This window comes from Mus musculus, chromosome 4 (genome assembly GCF_000001635.26).
Source record: "Mus musculus strain C57BL/6J chromosome 4, GRCm38.p6 C57BL/6J".
NCBI lineage: Eukaryota > Metazoa > Chordata > Mammalia > Rodentia > Muridae > Mus > Mus musculus.
Genome location: NC_000070.6, coordinates 63,155,995 through 63,172,977, shown reverse-complemented (window position 1 = coordinate 63,172,977; position 16,983 = coordinate 63,155,995). Strand labels below are relative to the sequence as shown.

At 51.9% G+C, this 16,983-nt stretch overlaps 1 protein-coding gene across 5 annotated transcripts; it reads left to right on the top strand.

The window, feature by feature from the left end:
* The first annotated feature begins 832 nt into the window (after positions 1 to 832).
* On the top strand, positions 833 to 15,030 carry Kif12 (kinesin family member 12). 5 transcript variants are annotated; one of them, XM_017319998.2, is made up of 19 exons: positions 836 to 998; positions 1,092 to 1,157; positions 1,248 to 1,326; positions 1,547 to 1,659; positions 1,749 to 1,824; positions 2,156 to 2,290; positions 2,412 to 2,547; positions 3,186 to 3,277; positions 3,457 to 3,613; positions 4,173 to 4,291; positions 4,380 to 4,484; positions 4,974 to 5,076; positions 5,159 to 5,249; positions 5,415 to 5,501; positions 5,786 to 5,870; positions 5,946 to 6,044; positions 6,468 to 6,571; positions 6,651 to 6,769; positions 13,772 to 15,030. In XM_017319998.2, the coding sequence occupies exons 1-19, from the start codon at positions 973 to 975 to the stop codon at positions 13,906 to 13,908; spliced, it is 1,929 nt and encodes a 642-aa protein (XP_017175487.1). In that variant the 5' UTR covers positions 836 to 972; the 3' UTR covers positions 13,909 to 15,030. The 5 variants fall into 5 exon arrangements, with proteins under 5 accessions (XP_017175489.1, XP_017175487.1, XP_017175488.1 ...); NM_010616.3 differs by lacking the exon at positions 13,772 to 15,030 and adding an exon at positions 7,007 to 7,348 and having other exon boundaries at positions 847 to 998; positions 6,471 to 6,571; NM_001317352.1 differs by lacking the exon at positions 13,772 to 15,030 and adding an exon at positions 7,007 to 7,348 and having other exon boundaries at positions 847 to 998.
* The last annotated feature ends 1,953 nt before the right edge of the window (positions 15,031 to 16,983 follow it).

The following is a 16,983-nucleotide window of genomic DNA, read 5'->3' as shown; positions in this document are numbered from 1 at the left end:
TTGCTGGTTCAAGAATGGCAACCTGTCAGTTCTCTGTTTGTGACTCTGAGTGCCTTCCTGGTTCTCTGAGGAGGCCAGAAAATGGAGCCCTCACCAGCCCCAAACACCTCTCCATGCCCCATCTTTGCACCTCTTCCCTACCTTACTGAACTGTGTGCTTCACTTTGAGTTCCTCATCTGCCCTCTCACTCCACACACCCCCAGCTTCAAGTCTCTGCACTTCCCCCAAAGACTCCATACCCTTGGGTTATTCCTGCTCCTCTCATCTGCAGCAATAGGCAGGCTTACTTAGGATTTATCAGGCCTGGGATCATCATGGAGACTGGCAGGGAAAAGTGGTGGTGCAGCCTGAGCGTGCTCACAGACATCTCTGCTGCTGTTGCTGCTTTGGTGAGCCAGGCCAATGGAGTTAAACACCACACTGGCTGTGGATTAGCATTAGCTTGCCAGAGGCAGGTGCACCAATATTTAACCAGATGTTGGGAAGCTGATGTCAGCTCAGCCCAGAGGCCAACCAGGCAGCTAGGTTTTCTGTGGTCCTCCACTCCCTGGGCTCTGTGCTAAGGCAAGGTTGAGCTATTAGGAGACAGAGGGTATGTGCCAGAAGAGCCTCGTTCTTTCTCTGGCTCTGTGGCCTTAGCTGAGCCCTTTCCATCCCTGATTTATGTCTTTGAGACACAAGAAGGTGGTCTGGGTAATCCTTTAGATCTCTCTAGAGGAAACTGTCCAAAGCAAAGGATCCTTAGACTCTAGAAACCCCCCTAGCTGGAATGCCCTGGCATGGAACTTCCCACCTCACAGGTGGGGTGGGTAAATCTTTAACTTGCTAGCTCTGGGCAGGCTGCAGTATTTCTGGATGACTGGCTGTGGGAGACTGGGGAGGGAGATGGATATAAGGTGTGTCTGAACAGTCATGCTGTGGTGAGGGTAAGGCATATTAGAAAGGGAAAGAAATCCTGTCCACTACAAGACATGGAGGAACGTGGGTCTCCCGATGGGTAAGTACAACTTGTTTGATGTTGCGGATACCCTGAAGCTCTCCCAGAGGACAGCGACTAAAGGCAGGGGTGGTAATTCTCATGTGGCCACAGAGACCCAGCACGGAACCTGGAGCAAGGGCCAGAAGGATCAGAAACTCCCATTCAAGTGGTGCTCAGGTAAGTATGGGTCCACTAGGAGGCACCTGGGCCAGGAAGGGACCGAAAGCACTATCCGTATAGACCATCTTGTCTGTTTTTGGGTGCCAGGGTGCGTCCCATGAGCACAGTGGAGCTGCGTCGAGGGGAGCAGAGTGCATTGCACTGTTCGGGGACCAGGACTCTGCAGGTAAGAAGCCTTTCCAACCCCGCAAAAGAATCTGAGGAGGAGACCCATGCGTCCAACTGGAGCAACCTTGCTTTAGGACCCCTCTCTGCTTCCGTCTCCCCAGGATTCCCACAGCAGAATGTCCCACCCCTCCTAGTGACTCTGCTCAATCCAGAGTGCCTGCCTTTCCCAATGCACCATCCCTACATGGTGCCTCGCCCCTACTCCATCCTCTCTCAAGGTGAGCCCCGATGTGGCGTTCCGCTTTGGCGCCGTACTGGACGGGGCGCGCACGCAGGAGGACGTGTTCAGAGCTTGCGGTGTGAAGCGCCTGGGTGAGCTGGCGCTGCGCGGGTGAGTGATGCTTGGGCTGCGCAGGGCTTGGGTTCTCACACCGCCTGGAGCCCGCTTCTCAGGCTCAGCCACGTCCTTGCTGCCTACAGTTTCTCCTGCACGGTCTTCACGTTTGGCCAGACTGGTTCTGGGAAGACCTACACTCTGACTGGACCTCCTCCGCAGGTGGGCAGCCTGGTGAAGCCGGGTTGTGGATGGGACTCCGGGCTGGAAGGGGCGTGGATAATGCTGTCCCACCCCATTGTTTCACAGACCTGGTATCTGAGGAACAAAGACAAGGACTTGCAGAGTTTGGAGCCTTTGTGTTCTAATTTGGGCAGCTTCTCTTACTTGCTTTTAGTTAGTTCGTCTGTAGGGTGGCGTGGATGGACTACGAACTGTGAGATTTCAATGAGATTTCAATGGGGCCTGTGGCATGGCTTCTGGAGCATTTAGTGCTCCGCAAAGAAGCTGCCGCTGAAGCTCCTGCTGCAGCCGCAACTGTCTTTGCCCCCAGGGGGAAGGGGTGCCCGTCCCCCCAAGCCTGGCTGGCATCATGCAGAGGACCTTCACCTGGCTATTAGATCGCGTGCAGCACCTGGATTCCCCGGTCACCCTCCGAGCTTCCTACCTGGAGATCTACAATGAGCAGGTAAGAGAATGGCAGACCACCTGGTCTTATGTTCCAAGGACCAAGGATGCTAAGAAGCAGAAGGGAAAGCCGGACCATTGTCAAAAGGGTATGGGCCTGTTTCTTCTCCTTTCCCTTCCAGGTTTGGGACTTGCTGAGTCTGGGGTCTCCACGGCCTCTGCCTGTTAGATGGACCAAGGCACGAGGCTTCTATGTGGAACAGCTTCGGGTGGTGGAGTTTGGCAGTCTGGAGGCTTTGATGGAGCTCCTGCAGATGGGTAGGCTGCCTCATGGGAACTTTGGAGGCAAGGATTCCTCAACTCCCTCTGAGGCACCCCGGACCTAAGCTGCTGGAAATTAATTGGCACTTAAAAGAGGATTCTTGAGGTGGAGAAGGGCCAGCAAAGCAGTGATTCAAAGCCTTGGCAAGGTTGGCCACACAATGATTACCTTGGCCTGTTTGTGCCTCTCACCCACTCCTCTTGGCTTTAACCTTCCACCTTGGCAGAGCCTAAGAGAAATGGTCATACCCCGTAGCCTAGCTCGTCTAAGAAGTCATCGTCCCAGCCTTAGTTACTCATTTGAGCATTTACTTAGAGCCCTCCTCAGGCAGGCACTGGGAACACTGGGACTATAGATCTGGCTCCCAACATTACACATCTCTGTTGATCTCTGTTTTCATTCCTCTGTCTTTCCACAGTAGGAGAGGTGCTTATCTGATGTTCATTTGCTCCCTTCTCCCATACTCCTTGCGCCTGGCTACACCAAAGTTGGTACCCTTTACTCCCCCAGCCAGCCACCCCTTCCTGCTTCTGTCCTGATACCTATCTGACATTCTTGCTCCTTGGGGAATGCCCTTTCACTGGCATGGCCCATTCTTTCTAGATGGTATAGACCCTGACGTTTTCTTCCACAGGTCTCAGCCGTCGTCGGAGCTCCTCACATACCTTGAACCAGGCCTCCAGCAGAAGCCATGCCCTGCTTACACTCCACATCAGCCGCCCAACTGTGAGTGTCCAGCCTGTGGAAGGGCTGGCTCAGGGATACCCATTGAGACTCTCTGCCTTTGCATGGATAAAACAACTTGGCTCTGTTGGGTGTATGGGGAGGAAACCTTTGACCTTGAGACACTGGGACTTTAATACAGACAGCCCTCCCCAAGTTCCCATCAAACCCTGGTTCACCAGTCTCAGCAGGTACCTCCTGTGGACCTTGGGGAGCCCCCTGTTGGAGGGAAGCTGTGCTTTGTGGATCTTGCAGGCAGTGAGAAAGTGGCAGCCACAGGATCCCAAGGGCAGCTGATGCTTGAGGCCAATAGCATCAACCGCAGCCTATTGGCATTGGGTAAGACCTGGGGGCTTACTGCTCTGACTTTTTGGGTCCCTTCTCTGATCTGAATCCATTGCTACACTAGGGAGACCACAGGGCTTGGGTTGCAGATGAGGGCTAGAGTTCTGGCATCAAGTCTGAGGCTGACTTTCCTCCTCTGGTAGATGGTTACCAGGCTGTTCATCCTAAAGTCAGCATCATCACATATGTCCCTTGTACTTTCAGAAAACGGGCACAGTACAGGGAAAAGAATGGGTCTATGTATCCAACTGCATGGTTGGCCCTAAGTTCCTAGGGAACTAGCTTCACTACTTGCCTATGGCGTGACAGCTGCTGGTGACATCCCTTTTCAGTCAGATTGGAGATCTCTCAAATCTCTATCGAATATTGGGAGTTGAGTGGACAGCACATCTGTGCCTTCAGAGATGCCGGTCTGCTGCTAGACACCAATGTGAAAGCGATGGGATGGGGCTAGGGTTTCCTAGCCTGGAAGGGCTTCCTGCTCTTGCAGCAGCCCAGCTAGGCAGCTTGGCTCACACAGGGCAGTCTCTTTGGGCTTTTCTCTTTGCACCAGGCCACTGCATCTCCCTGCTGTTGGACCCACAGAGGAAGCAGAACCACATTCCCTTCCGGGACAGCAAGCTCACCAAGTTGCTGGCAGACTCACTTGGGGGCCGTGGGGTCACACTCATGGTATCCGAGGGATGGGGGAGGTGGCAGAGGGTCTGAGCCCTAAGGAAAGGTATTTTCCATATAAGCACTCAGGGGCAGGCCTCTCTAGGTTGCCTGCGTGTCCCCTTCAGCGCAGTGCCTTCCTGAGACTCTCAGCACTCTGCGATATGCAAGCCGAGCTCAGCGGATCACCACCCGGCCACAGGGTCCCAAGGTGAGGAGGTAACACACCCCCAGGGCCAGTTACCATCCTGGTTGGAATCTAGGATTGGATCAGCATTGGGATTTGGGTTGGAATTCTGGGGATGATGTCATGGTTGATATCAGAGTCATAGCCAAGGGTCTATGTCACAGAGTCTGGGCAGGCTTAGGGCTGGAGACTGCATGGGCTGCCATCAAGATGTACTCAGGATCTCAGCTGGTCAGGTCTAATATGGGGTCTGATATGTGGTCAATGTAGAGATCGCAATGTAAGTCAAGACTGTGGCAGAACTGAGTTTGGGCTTGGAGTCAAGTCCAGTTCTGACTGAATCCCTTCAGGATGATGCAGTAAAGACGAGGTATGACCCAGGCCAGCGTGTAAGGCTGGCAGGTGAAGCAGAGGCTAAAGTTTCCACTCCACAAATCCTCACACCAGAAAGCCATTGTGCTGGGCACAGCCTACACAATCATAAAGAGTAGCCCTGGGCTTCTTTTTTGGTAGTCCCCTGGAGTAAAGCCACCCCAGCAAGTAGAGAACGAGTTGCTAAGGCTCCAAGAGGAGAATCGTCACCTGCGGTTCCAGCTGGATCAGATGCACACCACGGGTATGAGCTTCCTGAGGGCCTGGAAGGGGTGGGGACAGAGTCTGGGTGGTTTCAAGTCCAACAATGCCCTGCTTCTCCACAGCACCAGGGGCCCATGGAGCCCGGATGGCCTGGGCCCAGAGAAACCTCTATGGGATGCTGCAGGAGTTTATGCTGGAGAACGAGAGGCTCAGGTGAAGCAAGGTTGGGCCAGCACAGGACTCTCTCCCTACTCCTTCCTGCTCATTTACTTTGGCTAAGATATGACCTACCCATGCTGGTTCTCTGCTGCCCTTGGCTCCCACCTTCCTCATGGTGTTGGCCCTACCTCTTATCACCCGAAACCTACTCTCTACTAGGAAGGAAATGAGACAGCTGAGGAGTAGCCGGGACCTGGCCCGGGCAGAGCAGCGTGTCCTGGCCCAACAGGTCCATGATCTGGAGAGGTGAGTGTAGCCATAAGGAAGGCCTGGGACGTGGAAGCTGGCAGAGGGGACTTGGCTGAACAAATGAGAGTCATGCTTCTACGTCTGATCATTGGCTTCAGCTTCTGGCTGTGCCACCTCCTGGCTGCCTGTGTCACCCTGGGCTAGTCAATTGACCACTACCTGCTGAGCCCCTCTTCTGGGAGATGGGGTCTTGGCTTGGCTGCCTTGCTGATAAGAGGATGAGTTTATAGAGAGGTGTCCAGGTTGTCGACTGAAGACTTAGACCCTGCTCTTCTTCCCAGGCGCCTCCTTTCGGCTTGTCCCCTTCCCCAGCAGGGCTCTACCCCTGTGTGTCCCTGCAGGATGGTTCCAGCTGCCTCCTGCCATGTGAGTCTCACTTCTCACCCTGGGTTGTGGGGGACAAGCTGGAGTGTCACAGAGCCGATGATATACCTCTTGCAGGCACTGCCACCCCTCTGTTACTGCCACCACTTCTGTCCTCTGTGCCGAGTGCCCTTGGCCCACTGGACCTGCCCACGGAGAGAGTGCCACATGCCACAGGTAGGAAGGTACTGAAGACACCGATCAGCTCAGCAGTCCTGGCCATCCCAGGGCTCTGGATGGGGGTGCAGGAGTGGAGGCAGATGCTGGGTCACTCTCTCTGCTCAGAGCATGGAATGTCTGCGTTCACACATGTCCATTCACTTCTGCATTCGTTTCCTCATCCGTTCACTCATTCCTTCTGGAAGCTTCCCTAAGTCGGCCTAAGCTTTGGGCCCCACTCTGTTTTGACCCCCGCCTTCAAGGAACTCCCACTCCCTGGGGGAGACATTCCAAGAACCACCTGTAGTCCATGGAGGAAATGAGACACCCAGCTCTGTCCTTGGCATCTTGTGCAACAGGCATGGCTAGACTCAGCATGGAGGAAGTGGTACCCAGACATGAAAGGCTGAGGCCACCTGGCATGAACTTTGATCTTTTCAGCAGGTGCTGGAGCCCGAGGCCCCAGGTCACATATCTCAGTCTGTGTGGCCCCCACCCTGGGCACCTCCACCAAGCCCAGGCTCTGCCAAGCCCCCACGAGAGAGGTGGGCCAATCCTGGGGTATAGAGGTGGGAGTGGGAGGCGTAGAGCCAGTAGGCTCATTCTTCCTCCACACCCGGCTAGGAGCCAGAGTGACTGGACCCAGACACGAGTCCTGGCAGAGATGCTGATGGGAGAAGAAGTGGTACCCTCCGCACCACCCCTGTCTGCAGGGCCCTCGAACATGCCATATGGGCTAAGAGGTGAAAATTGGGGTGTGTGTGCCGTGGGGTTCTCATCTTGAAGGGCAGGAGGTGATTTCTAAGGCCTTTCTAGTTCCCAGACTTTGAGTCTCACGGCAGTGTCCTTTCCTTTGGTCCTGACCTCTACTGGATCCTGGAAACTTGGGGAAAGGGTACTTGAAGTTTTCACAGGAGATCCTGGGCCTCAGTCAGCCAGTCAGGTTTGGGGTACAAGCTTTGAGTCTCATTGCTCCTTAGGAGGATCTGGGATTCCAAACCTGACCCCGAGGCTGGAAACCCTCACACAGCAGATCAACAGCTCCCTGCACCTCAGCCAGAGACAACCACAGCCTAGCGAGGACACACAGAGCCCTGGCCAAGGCCTCTCTTCTTGTTAAAGATTACCAGACTGGCTGTACCCATGGGGCCTCCATCTCTCTGTCTGTGAATTGCAAAGAAATTAGCTGCTGGGCAGAGCTGGGGGCACCTTAAGGAGGTACAGGGACCCTGACCCTAGACCTTGAACCTGAGTCTCGGTTCACAATATGCTGGCAGCGGGTGGGGGAAATCTGAATAAAGAGAGGCATCAGCTCTAACTTAGTAAGCCGTGTGTTCTGGGTGGTCATCTAGGTGGCTATCACTTCCATGAGGGGTGATCATTGAGGTGAAAGAGGCAAAAACCAAAAGACCTCAAGGTGCTCTAGCTGCTTCCAGAGTTTGCGTTGTATCAAAGGTATAGATGAGCCATGGATGGCTGGTGGGAAGTCCCCATCTTAGGCTTGAGATGTGGTCATGCTGGCCCAATGGGTGGTAGAGGCAGCATACTAGAAGAGATTCTTGGCTTGCTCTATGTATGTCTGGCATTCAGTTGGGCATCCTTTGGGATCTGAGCTCTGGTGGCCAGGGCTACAAGCAGGCATCCCACAGCCACAGGCCTGAGGGAGCCTTAGGGGAGGAACAAGCAAAGCTCAAGAGCTCTAGGTAATGTCTAGGAACCTGTTGGAGGGATCCTGGCCTGGGGACCTCCCATATCTGAGTGGGGTGACCCCCACTCTGGGTACCAGGACTGGCTTCCCATTATACTTCCTGGCACAAGATCAAGATCAAAGTCTTAGGGCTCTCTCATCCATCCAGCGTTCTAAAAGGAAGCTCCAGGTGTCTTCAAAGCATATTCCCTTCAGGGAACAAGGACAGAAAAGGATAAAACCAGGGTGAATTGAGGCCCTCTGAATGTGCTATATGTCTTTGGCCTTTTTGAGTTTCCCCATGACCCCCGAGTCTGTGTAGGGAAGATTTTGGAAGCAGGGACTATGTCAGCCCAGGCTGCAGTCCTCAGGAAGCAGATGTTGAGACACATGACTTGTGAGTGGGCATTGCAGGTATTCAGCAGAGGTCAGGATTTCCCTAGAAGGTTAAAGTCGAAGAAGACTCCAACAACAGGGTGATGGCCAGGTACAGGTGGGCAGAGCAGGTTTAACCATACAGGTTCCAGTCTCCTGTCACTTCTCCACAAGTGGTCCTGGGCAGATTAGATGCTCAGAACCCAGGTCACCTTCTGTCCAAAATGGGCACAATAGTGTTCTTTTCATGACCCTTATGGAGATGAAATCCCCCAACATTTGGAAAGAGTGTCACAAGGGCCCTCTTCTCTTACCAAGCTTTTGGTCAAAAGGACCTTATAGTCACATGACTGTTTGATAGAATTAATAGTCCCAACTGCGGAGATGGCTCAGTTGGTACGCAAATTTGAAGGCCTGCATTCAGTCCCTAGCACACACATAAAAGTCAAGGATGGAGGCTGGTGAAGTGGCTCAGTGAGTAAGGGCACCGACTGCCAAGCCTGTTGACCTGAGTTCAATCCCCAGGACCTACGTGTGCAAAGAGAGCTATCTTCAAGTGTCTTCTGACCTTCACTTGAGTAACACACCTCTCCAAGAGACGGAGAACACACACACACACACACACACACACACACACACACACACACACACACAAATCCTGGTGTAGTGGCACATGCTTGTAATGCCAGGGCTGAAGAGGCAGAAACAGGAGGCTCTCCAGAGCTCTTTAGTCTGTCAGTCTAGCCTAATCAGTGAGTTCCAGGCCAGTGAGAGGCTCTGTCTCATAAACAGAAGGTATGTATGTGGTGCCTAAGAAATTATTCCTGAAGTTGACCTCCAGCCTTCATATGCATGTGCACAGATGTACATGTATATTCATTCATTCATGTGCATTCATGCTCACATTTGCACAAACTACTCAACATGGAAACCCACCTGGGGTGTGTGTTGCTCTCACAAAACATACACAGTGCCAAGGAGCTCTGCCTGGGCAGGTGTGTGGTTCTCAATGCAGGGTTCTAGAAAGGCCTTGTTGGGGTGATGCTTATGCAGAAACCTGAAGGGAGAGGGGATCCCAGTTGACAGTATAAGGTCCCCTCCCCTCTTCTGACCTTTTCTCATCACTGTGTCAGTGTGGATGGCTCCTCCTTGGCCCCCCTGAACCCCTATCTCACTGCCTGATGCATAGCCTTGCTTGTTGGGAGGTCTTTGGCCTCAGGCAGGGAAGGCCCTGTCAGTGTGAGACTGAGAGCCTTTCCCATTTGCCTTGGGAGTGAGAGGATGGATGGGGACCACCCAGGGGGGGATCCCGGCCCCAGCTGCCTCATTAGCATTCGGGAGGTCTTCTTCAGCCAGGCAGGTTCCTAGTTCCAGCTCTTGCTCTCAACTCAACACACGCCTGGCCTCTTTTCCCTGAGACATATGGGACTCTGCTGACCTCTGCTGACCCTGGATGCCCATGACTATATTCACATGCCCTCTGCATCCCTTCCAAGATGGCTGCTTTCCCCCAAGCTCTGAGTGAGTCCACAGGATTATAGTCCCAGGTGAGACTTCATATCCCTGTGGCCCTTAGTGAGAACTATAGACCCAAGTGGCTCTTTTGGAATCCTAAAAGCCACTGTCTAACACAGATTGCTGGAATTTGGGGACAAAACTCCCCCCAAGTGTTTAAAAAGCTGTCAAAAGAAGGCTGCCAGTATCTCAGAACATTGGAATTGAAGGAGATTCTTGGCATTTCCCAGAATTCCAATTCTTTTCATCCCTATGGACTTTTAAAATGTACTCAAGTTGGAACAGATCCAATGGGGAGGAGCCACTAGATAGAGCTCTGATGGCCATCTATGAGTTTCTAGAATGATGACTCATCAAGAGAGACATGGACCACTAAAACAATTTCCAGTTGAGTCTTCCAGATCCTTGGGAGCCTCATCTTTAGCCAGGGCGCAGCTGGGTGTGTGGCAGAAGCCATAGATAGCTGTAGGGTGGCACAAGTTTCAGGAAGTCACTCCTGAGGACACCATTGAAATGAGAAGTGCATATGTGCACCTACACACACACATGGGTACACAAGTAAACAATTTAACATCAACAAAAATAAAAGACTGTCAGCCAGGCAGTGGTGGCTCACGCCTTTAATCTCAGTACTCAGGAGGCAGAGGCAGGTGGATCTCTTGATTTTGAGGCCAGTCTGGTCTACAAAGCTTGTTCTAGGACAATCAGGGCTACACAGGGAAAGTCTATCTCGAGGGGGGAAAAAGACTGTGAGAAAGCCAGGTGTATGACTCAGCAGATGAGCACTTGCCTCATGTGTATGAAGACCTGCGTTCAAATCACACCACCCTACAAATGACAGTGAAACTTTGAAGTCAAGGGAGTATTGACCCTAGTGTTGGGAACTTGCTGCTTTAACCACCAATCACCAACGGACTCTGTTTTCTCTCTAAGTGTGTCTCCCCTGATCTAGTGACAGATACAACTGCCCAAATCCATATTCAATTTCAGAGCTCTTGGAGTTTCAGCCCTTAAGAGATCGTTTGTCTCTTTGTAAAGGACAGTTCCATTTCAACCTTATCCTTGGGTGCCCAGGACTCATCTGCCTTAGTTTTCCAGACAAACATGGTGGGCAGAGTAGTCAAGTTGGTGTGTGTCCTTGCTGGAAATTGAGAGCAGTGGTGACCAAAACTTTGGGCAGGCGAGTGTCATGGTAGGAGACCAGGGTCAAGAGACATACTACATGAACCATGCAGGACCCTGGCTGCCACTGGTGTTGGTCCTAGGATGAACTTTGACAGTTGAGTTGGGTTGTGGTCCTGAACTCTCACTCTTTGTAATTTCGAGCCCTCACTTAGAGACAGGCCCTCCACTTAGCAGACACAAGTAATACTGGCCTGAAGCTGAGCCAGTGCCCTACTCTCATGGATCACCCAGCCGCGTGAAGGGGAAACGAGGAGCCAACTGACAATCAGGAGAATTAGTGACAACTTATACCTTTGTGTGCCAAGCATGGCTCGAAGGCCTTTATTCCTCAACAGCCACAAGAAACAATGTGGTTGCAGCTCTCACGTTGAAGGAAGAGAGGAAGGATATATATGTGTTGGGAATGGCTCCTGAGAAAAATGTCCTCAAAGGCCACTGTGAGAGCTGTCCACTGGGACCTCAGAGGGAAGGCTGGACCTCAGAGGGAGGGCTGGACCCCAGAGCGAGGGCTAGACCTCAGAGGGAGGGTTGGACCCCAGAAGGAGGGCAGAACCCCAGAGCAAGGGCTGGACCCCAGAGTGAGGTATCCCTGAGCACAGTTAGCATGAGCTGAGAGAGCCCAACCATGTCTCAAAGAGGAAGCACCCAGGGACTTTTTTGTTTTGTTTTGTTTTTTTGAGACAGGGTTTCTCTGTTTAGCTCTGGCTGTCCTAGAACTCACTCTGTAGACCAGGCTGGCCTCGAACTCAGAAATCTGCTTGCCTCTGCCTCCCAAATGCTGGGATTAAAGGCGTGCACCACCACTGCCCAGCCAGGGACTTCTTCAGACTGAGTCATTGTCAAGATGACTCAGCAGATAATGACATCTCTCGCCCTTAAATCCTTGGGACGCATATGTAAAAGAGAGAACCAGTTTCTGAATGTTGTTTCTTGATATCCACATACATGCATGGCATGTGTATACTCACAGATGTGTACAGACATGCACACAAAATAAAGAAATAAGATGTTATTTTTTCAGAAGAAACCCTCCAGGCTTCTCAGTGAGGCAGGGCTGTATAGCCCCAGCTGGAATTCCCAGATCTAGAGTGGAAGGCAGTGGTGTAACTACTACCCTATGGATAGGGCTCTGAGGAGGCAGATCGCAATGGTCCCCGGGCTCTGGAGTCTCAGCAGGCTTTGCTCTTTCTCAGATTCCATTTGTACATCTTACAAGATATGGGAGCATGGGTGAAGTATTCACCTCTTTGAGACTCAGTTTCTTCTGTGAAGTGAGGATAAAGTTAGTTTATCCTAGAGGAAGCAAAGTGTCCACGGGGACGATAAGATTAAACGTGGATGCACCTGGATGGACCTGTCATTCCTGCAGCTGCCTAGAGAGAACTGGGCTAGCATCTGGCCTCCTGCTATTACAGATGGTGATGTTATCTCTGTTGGCTTCTTCCTTCCTTTGTGGGATGCCCTGGACACTGATAACCCAGGGACAACAGGAGCCAGTCTGAGAAGAGCCAGGACAAAGTTTCCACTGCCTTCCAAGATAGAAGCTGGAGAATCTTTACTTCTTTCTTGAGGAAAGTCCAGTGGCACTTTCTAAGGAGCCCCACTTGCCTCATGGTTGCTGGAAGGAACAACTTCCCCCCTTTCACATGTGTTAGGGTGCATTCACATGGTCAGCCTGAATGGAGAGGGCCCTAAGTGTTCCCTCTACGGAAAGACAAGCTCAGCCTGCAAAGTGCAAGACAGTGACAATATGTTCTTCCTGAGTACCCTCGAACACTTCACAAGTTCCTTCTGGGGCTCTCTTCCTGTTGCTAGATGCCGGTGTGACAAGCTCTGTCTCCAGGACAGCTGGATCTCTGATTCCACAGTGTCCCATATTCTCTCTCTCTCTCTCTCTCTCTCTCTCTCTCTCTCTCTCTCTCTCTCTCTCTGGGTGTGTGTGTGTGTGTGTGTGTGTGTGTGTGTGTGTGTGTGTGTGTGTGTACGCGCACTCTCATGTGCTTGGGGAGACCAGAAGTCAGCCTCAAGAAGAACTCCCAAGTGCCATCTGCCTTGGTTCTGAGGCAGGGTCTTTCACCTGCCTCACAACTGGCAGTGAGCTCTTGGAATATGCCTGTGTTCACCTCTCAGTACTGGCATTGTAAGTAAGCGCATGAACGAACACACACACACACACACAGACACACAGACACACAGACACACACACACACACACACACACACACACCTCTGTGGGTTCTGAGGATAGAACTCAAGTCCTCATGTCTGCGTAGCAAGTGCTATACTAGCCACCCTCCCAGCCCCACAGCGTCACACACTCTAAGCCGTTTCTTCAGATTAAGCCACCAGCTTCCTGCAATCCCAACTGACCCATCTCAGGTCCCATCCACGAAGCCCAGCTCTCTCCACAGAACGAGACCCGTGGTGGGCTTTGTCATCCATCTTTATATGCATCTTTGAACTCTGAGTCACCATCACCCCACTCCAATCAGAACAGAATGCAGAGCCATAGCAGAGAGCGACAGATAGCAAGGGTCACTAGCATTCCTGGACAGCGTGGCTAAGAGGTCTTGCTGGTTTCCAGGGCCCAGGGTTTGGGAGGTCAGCAGAGAGCCTTGGTGCCTGGGGAGTCAGAGCTGGGTTGGTAATAGTTACTTGCAGGTGGCCTCCAACACCTGATCTTTCAACCGCAGTTTCCCTCTCTGTAAAACATGGCTACCAGCATAGTAAGGTCCTGAATAGAGATTTAAGAGAGACACCTGCAGGACACTCAGGTCTCCTGGGTGTCTGACAGCCTGGGTTCCCAGTTCCTGCTTCCCAGCAGAATGCCCCAGGGACTTCAGTTTTGTTTAAGAGCCTATCTCAACCTGCAGCCCTTTACCAGACCTGAGGACTGGCAGGCCAAGGAGGAGGCTCACAGGGCAGTTAAAGCTGGTTAGAAGGAAGAAAGGAAGGCTCTATCTAACCTTGGTTTTTTTCCACAGGCCTTCCCTGCAGGCCTCTGAGCCCCTCCTTGTCTTTGCTTTCTGCAAGTCCTCTGCTGCCCCCAGGTGGACAAGGGACAGTCATGCGTATGACAATCGGGTATGGAGTCGGACAGGCTCAGTGCCATGGGCCTTAGCATTGTGGCTTCCTCAAGTCCACACGTTTGGGAATATTCTCACAAGTGTGAACCATGCATTGTTTCAGCTGTGTCACTTGAGTAAGCACTGTCCCACATGGATGTTTAGATGAAACTGCCAAAGCCAAGAGGGGAAAGGACTGCGCCTGTAGTCCCCTGCGTGTCACTGGACTCTGATACTCAAGTCTCCAGCTGGCCCCTCCATCTCCTTTTCTCGACAAGGTCTCAAGCAGCCCAGTCTGGCCTTGGGTTTAGTGAGTGGTTAAGGATGATCTTGAACTCCTGGTCCTCCACCCTTAACCCCTCAAATGCGGCCATCATGGGTCTGTGCCGCTATGCCCAGCTTATGTAGTTGCCGGGACTCGAACCCTCACACATGCCAGGAAGGCACTTTACTGAGCTAGATCACCAGCCTGGCTTTCTATTTGGCACAGAGTGGGGAATGAAAAGCAGAGTGTGGAACTCAGATGGGCCACGAGGAGCTCCTCTTTCCTCACCGTCATAGCGTCCACCCCTACTCCCACTTTCCATGGTGACTCTGAAAGGACAGCCTGTGACATTAAGCTTGCCTGCACCCACTGGCCTCTGTTCTGCCCTGTGCCCCTGAGGTCCTCACTTGTTCAGTAACAGCTTCTGATGACCGGTCCTTCCCTCTTCCTGGAAGCCGCCTGGGTACTCACTGTCTTCCAACTCTTTCCTGTCTCCCCATTGGTCTCCTGCACCCCAGATGCACTCTCGATCACTTTCTGAACATAAAGAACCCTGTGCCTTCAGGGCAAGGAGCAAGCCCTGGGCCCTGGCAATCCTGCCCGTCCCACCGGCCTAGGCACTCCCCTCTGTCTTCCATGCTCCCTGACTAGGGAGATGTTTTCAACTTAAAATGTTTTGGTGTGTATCTGTTTTATGTGCATACACATGTGTGCACACGAGTGCGAGTGTAGGAGTCAGAGGACAACATGCAGGGGTCAGGCCTTTCCTTCTACCAAATGGGTTTCTAGGATCAAACTCAAGTCAAGTCAAACTCAGCAAGCACCTAAACCTACTGCGCCATCTCACCTGCTCTGGTGTGTGTGTGTGTGTGTGTGTGTGTGTGTGTGTGTGTGTGTGTGTGTGTATGTGTGTGTGTGTGTGTGTATGTGTGTATGTGTGTATGTGTGTGTGTATGTGTATGTGTGTGTGTGTGTGTGCCTGTGTGTGTATGTGTGTGTGTATGTGTGTGTGTGTGTGTGTGTATGTGTGTGTGTATGTGTGTGTGTGTGTGTGTGTGTGTGTGTGTGTGTGTATTAGATCCCAAGTATAATTCTATCTCCATTTTCCTTTTCTTGGACTTTTGTGACTGTGTTCTCAATGCTGAGGTGACACCCCTTCTGGGACCTCATTCCCTGTGCACTCCTGTCTTCCATGTCCACTCTTGGGGTGAATCACTCCCATAGCCTCCATACCCTGCTTTAGACCTATCCTCGTTTGTCTGCCTCCTCCTCAAAGCATGTCAGGGTCCCTATCCTGTTCCTAATGACAAGCTTGAAATAAGGAGCACTTGGATAGCCATGAAGTGGGAGTGTGGGTGTAGGAACAGGTCCGTTTATGTGCCACGTGGGCTGTAAGCTGAGTGACCTTAAATAAGGCCCCATCCCCACTGTGTTCATCTGAAAACTGAGGCCTTTGGTCCCTGCTCTGCTGGGAACCCTTGAGGTTACTGGGTGGGCAACATTCTCCCACGTTCAGATCATTCCAGAATCCTGATGATGCCTATAATCTTTGCCCCGCCCCCTTCAGCTTCCACATTCTACTCTGAGAGACAAAGGAGAAGAGGGGATGGGGGTCCCACTTTCCATCCCTGTAGCCCCTGTTAATGTTTAAGAGTGGTTCAAAGTCCAGGTGGCCTCGGCTGAGGTCCCTGTGTTTGCTCTGGTTAATAATCTCAGGAGTGCAAACATCTGCAGCAAGGACAGAGAGCAGCCCTCTTAGTCATTCAGGCTTCCTCTCCCACCCCACCTTAGCCCGTGGGCATGTTGTGCACCCGGTAAATCAGCAATCTGAGCCATCCTCCCAGCTCCTCCTCACCCAAGCATGTTGTCAAATGAGTATATGGGCTTGTCCCCAATAGTCTGAGATCAGAGCTGGGGTCCCCTCAAGTGCCCTAGGCTTTCCAGCCTGCCAGCAAGTTCAGAAAGGTCATTTGGGAGAGGCTAGAGAGATGGCTCAGCAGTAGCACTGGCTGCTCTTCCAGTGACCTCAGGTTCAATTCCCAGCAACCACATGGCAACTCACAATTGTCTGTAACTCCAGTCCCAGGGCTTCTGACCCTCACACAGATGTGCATGCAGGCAAAACACCAATGAACATAAAATATAAAGAAATTATATGTACGTGAGAGGTCATTTTGGTGCAATACATGTAGCCCAGGTAGTGGGACAGACCCTGGAGTGCCCATGGACATTCACAGAATGTTTTCAAGTGTGTCCTCAAGTGATCCAAATGGCAACTGCTCTGTTCTCTAGTTTATAGATTACAGAAGAAAAAGGCTGTTCCCAAGCTCCCACAGAACAGAGTCAATATGCTCAGTTTCTTCTTCTTCTTCTTCTTCTTCTTCTTCTTCTTCTTCTTCTTCTTCTTCTTCTTCTTCTTCTTCTTCTTCTTCTCCTCCTCCTCCTCCTCCTCTCCTCTTCCTCATCCTCTTCCTCCTCCTCCTCCTCCTCCTCCTCCTCCTCCTCCTCTTCTTCTTCTTCTTCTTCTTCTTCTTCTTCTTCTTCTTCTTCTTCTTCTTCTTCTTCTTCTTCTTCTTCTTCTTCTTCTTCTCTTTCTCCTTCTCCTCTTTCTCCTCCTCATCCTCCTCCTTCTTTTTCTCCTCTTCCTCCTCCCCTTTCTCTTCCTCTTCCTCCTCCTCCTTCCTCCTCTCCCCTCCCTCTCTCTCCATCACCTTATGCCTACCATTAGCCAACCATGAAAGGCTGAGAGACTGTACTGCTGAGATGGATCAGTGGGTAAGGTGCTTGCTGCCAGCCCTGTCTGTCTGAGTTCCATCCCTGGAACCCACATGGTGGAAGGAGAGAAGTGACTCCTTCAAGTTGTCCT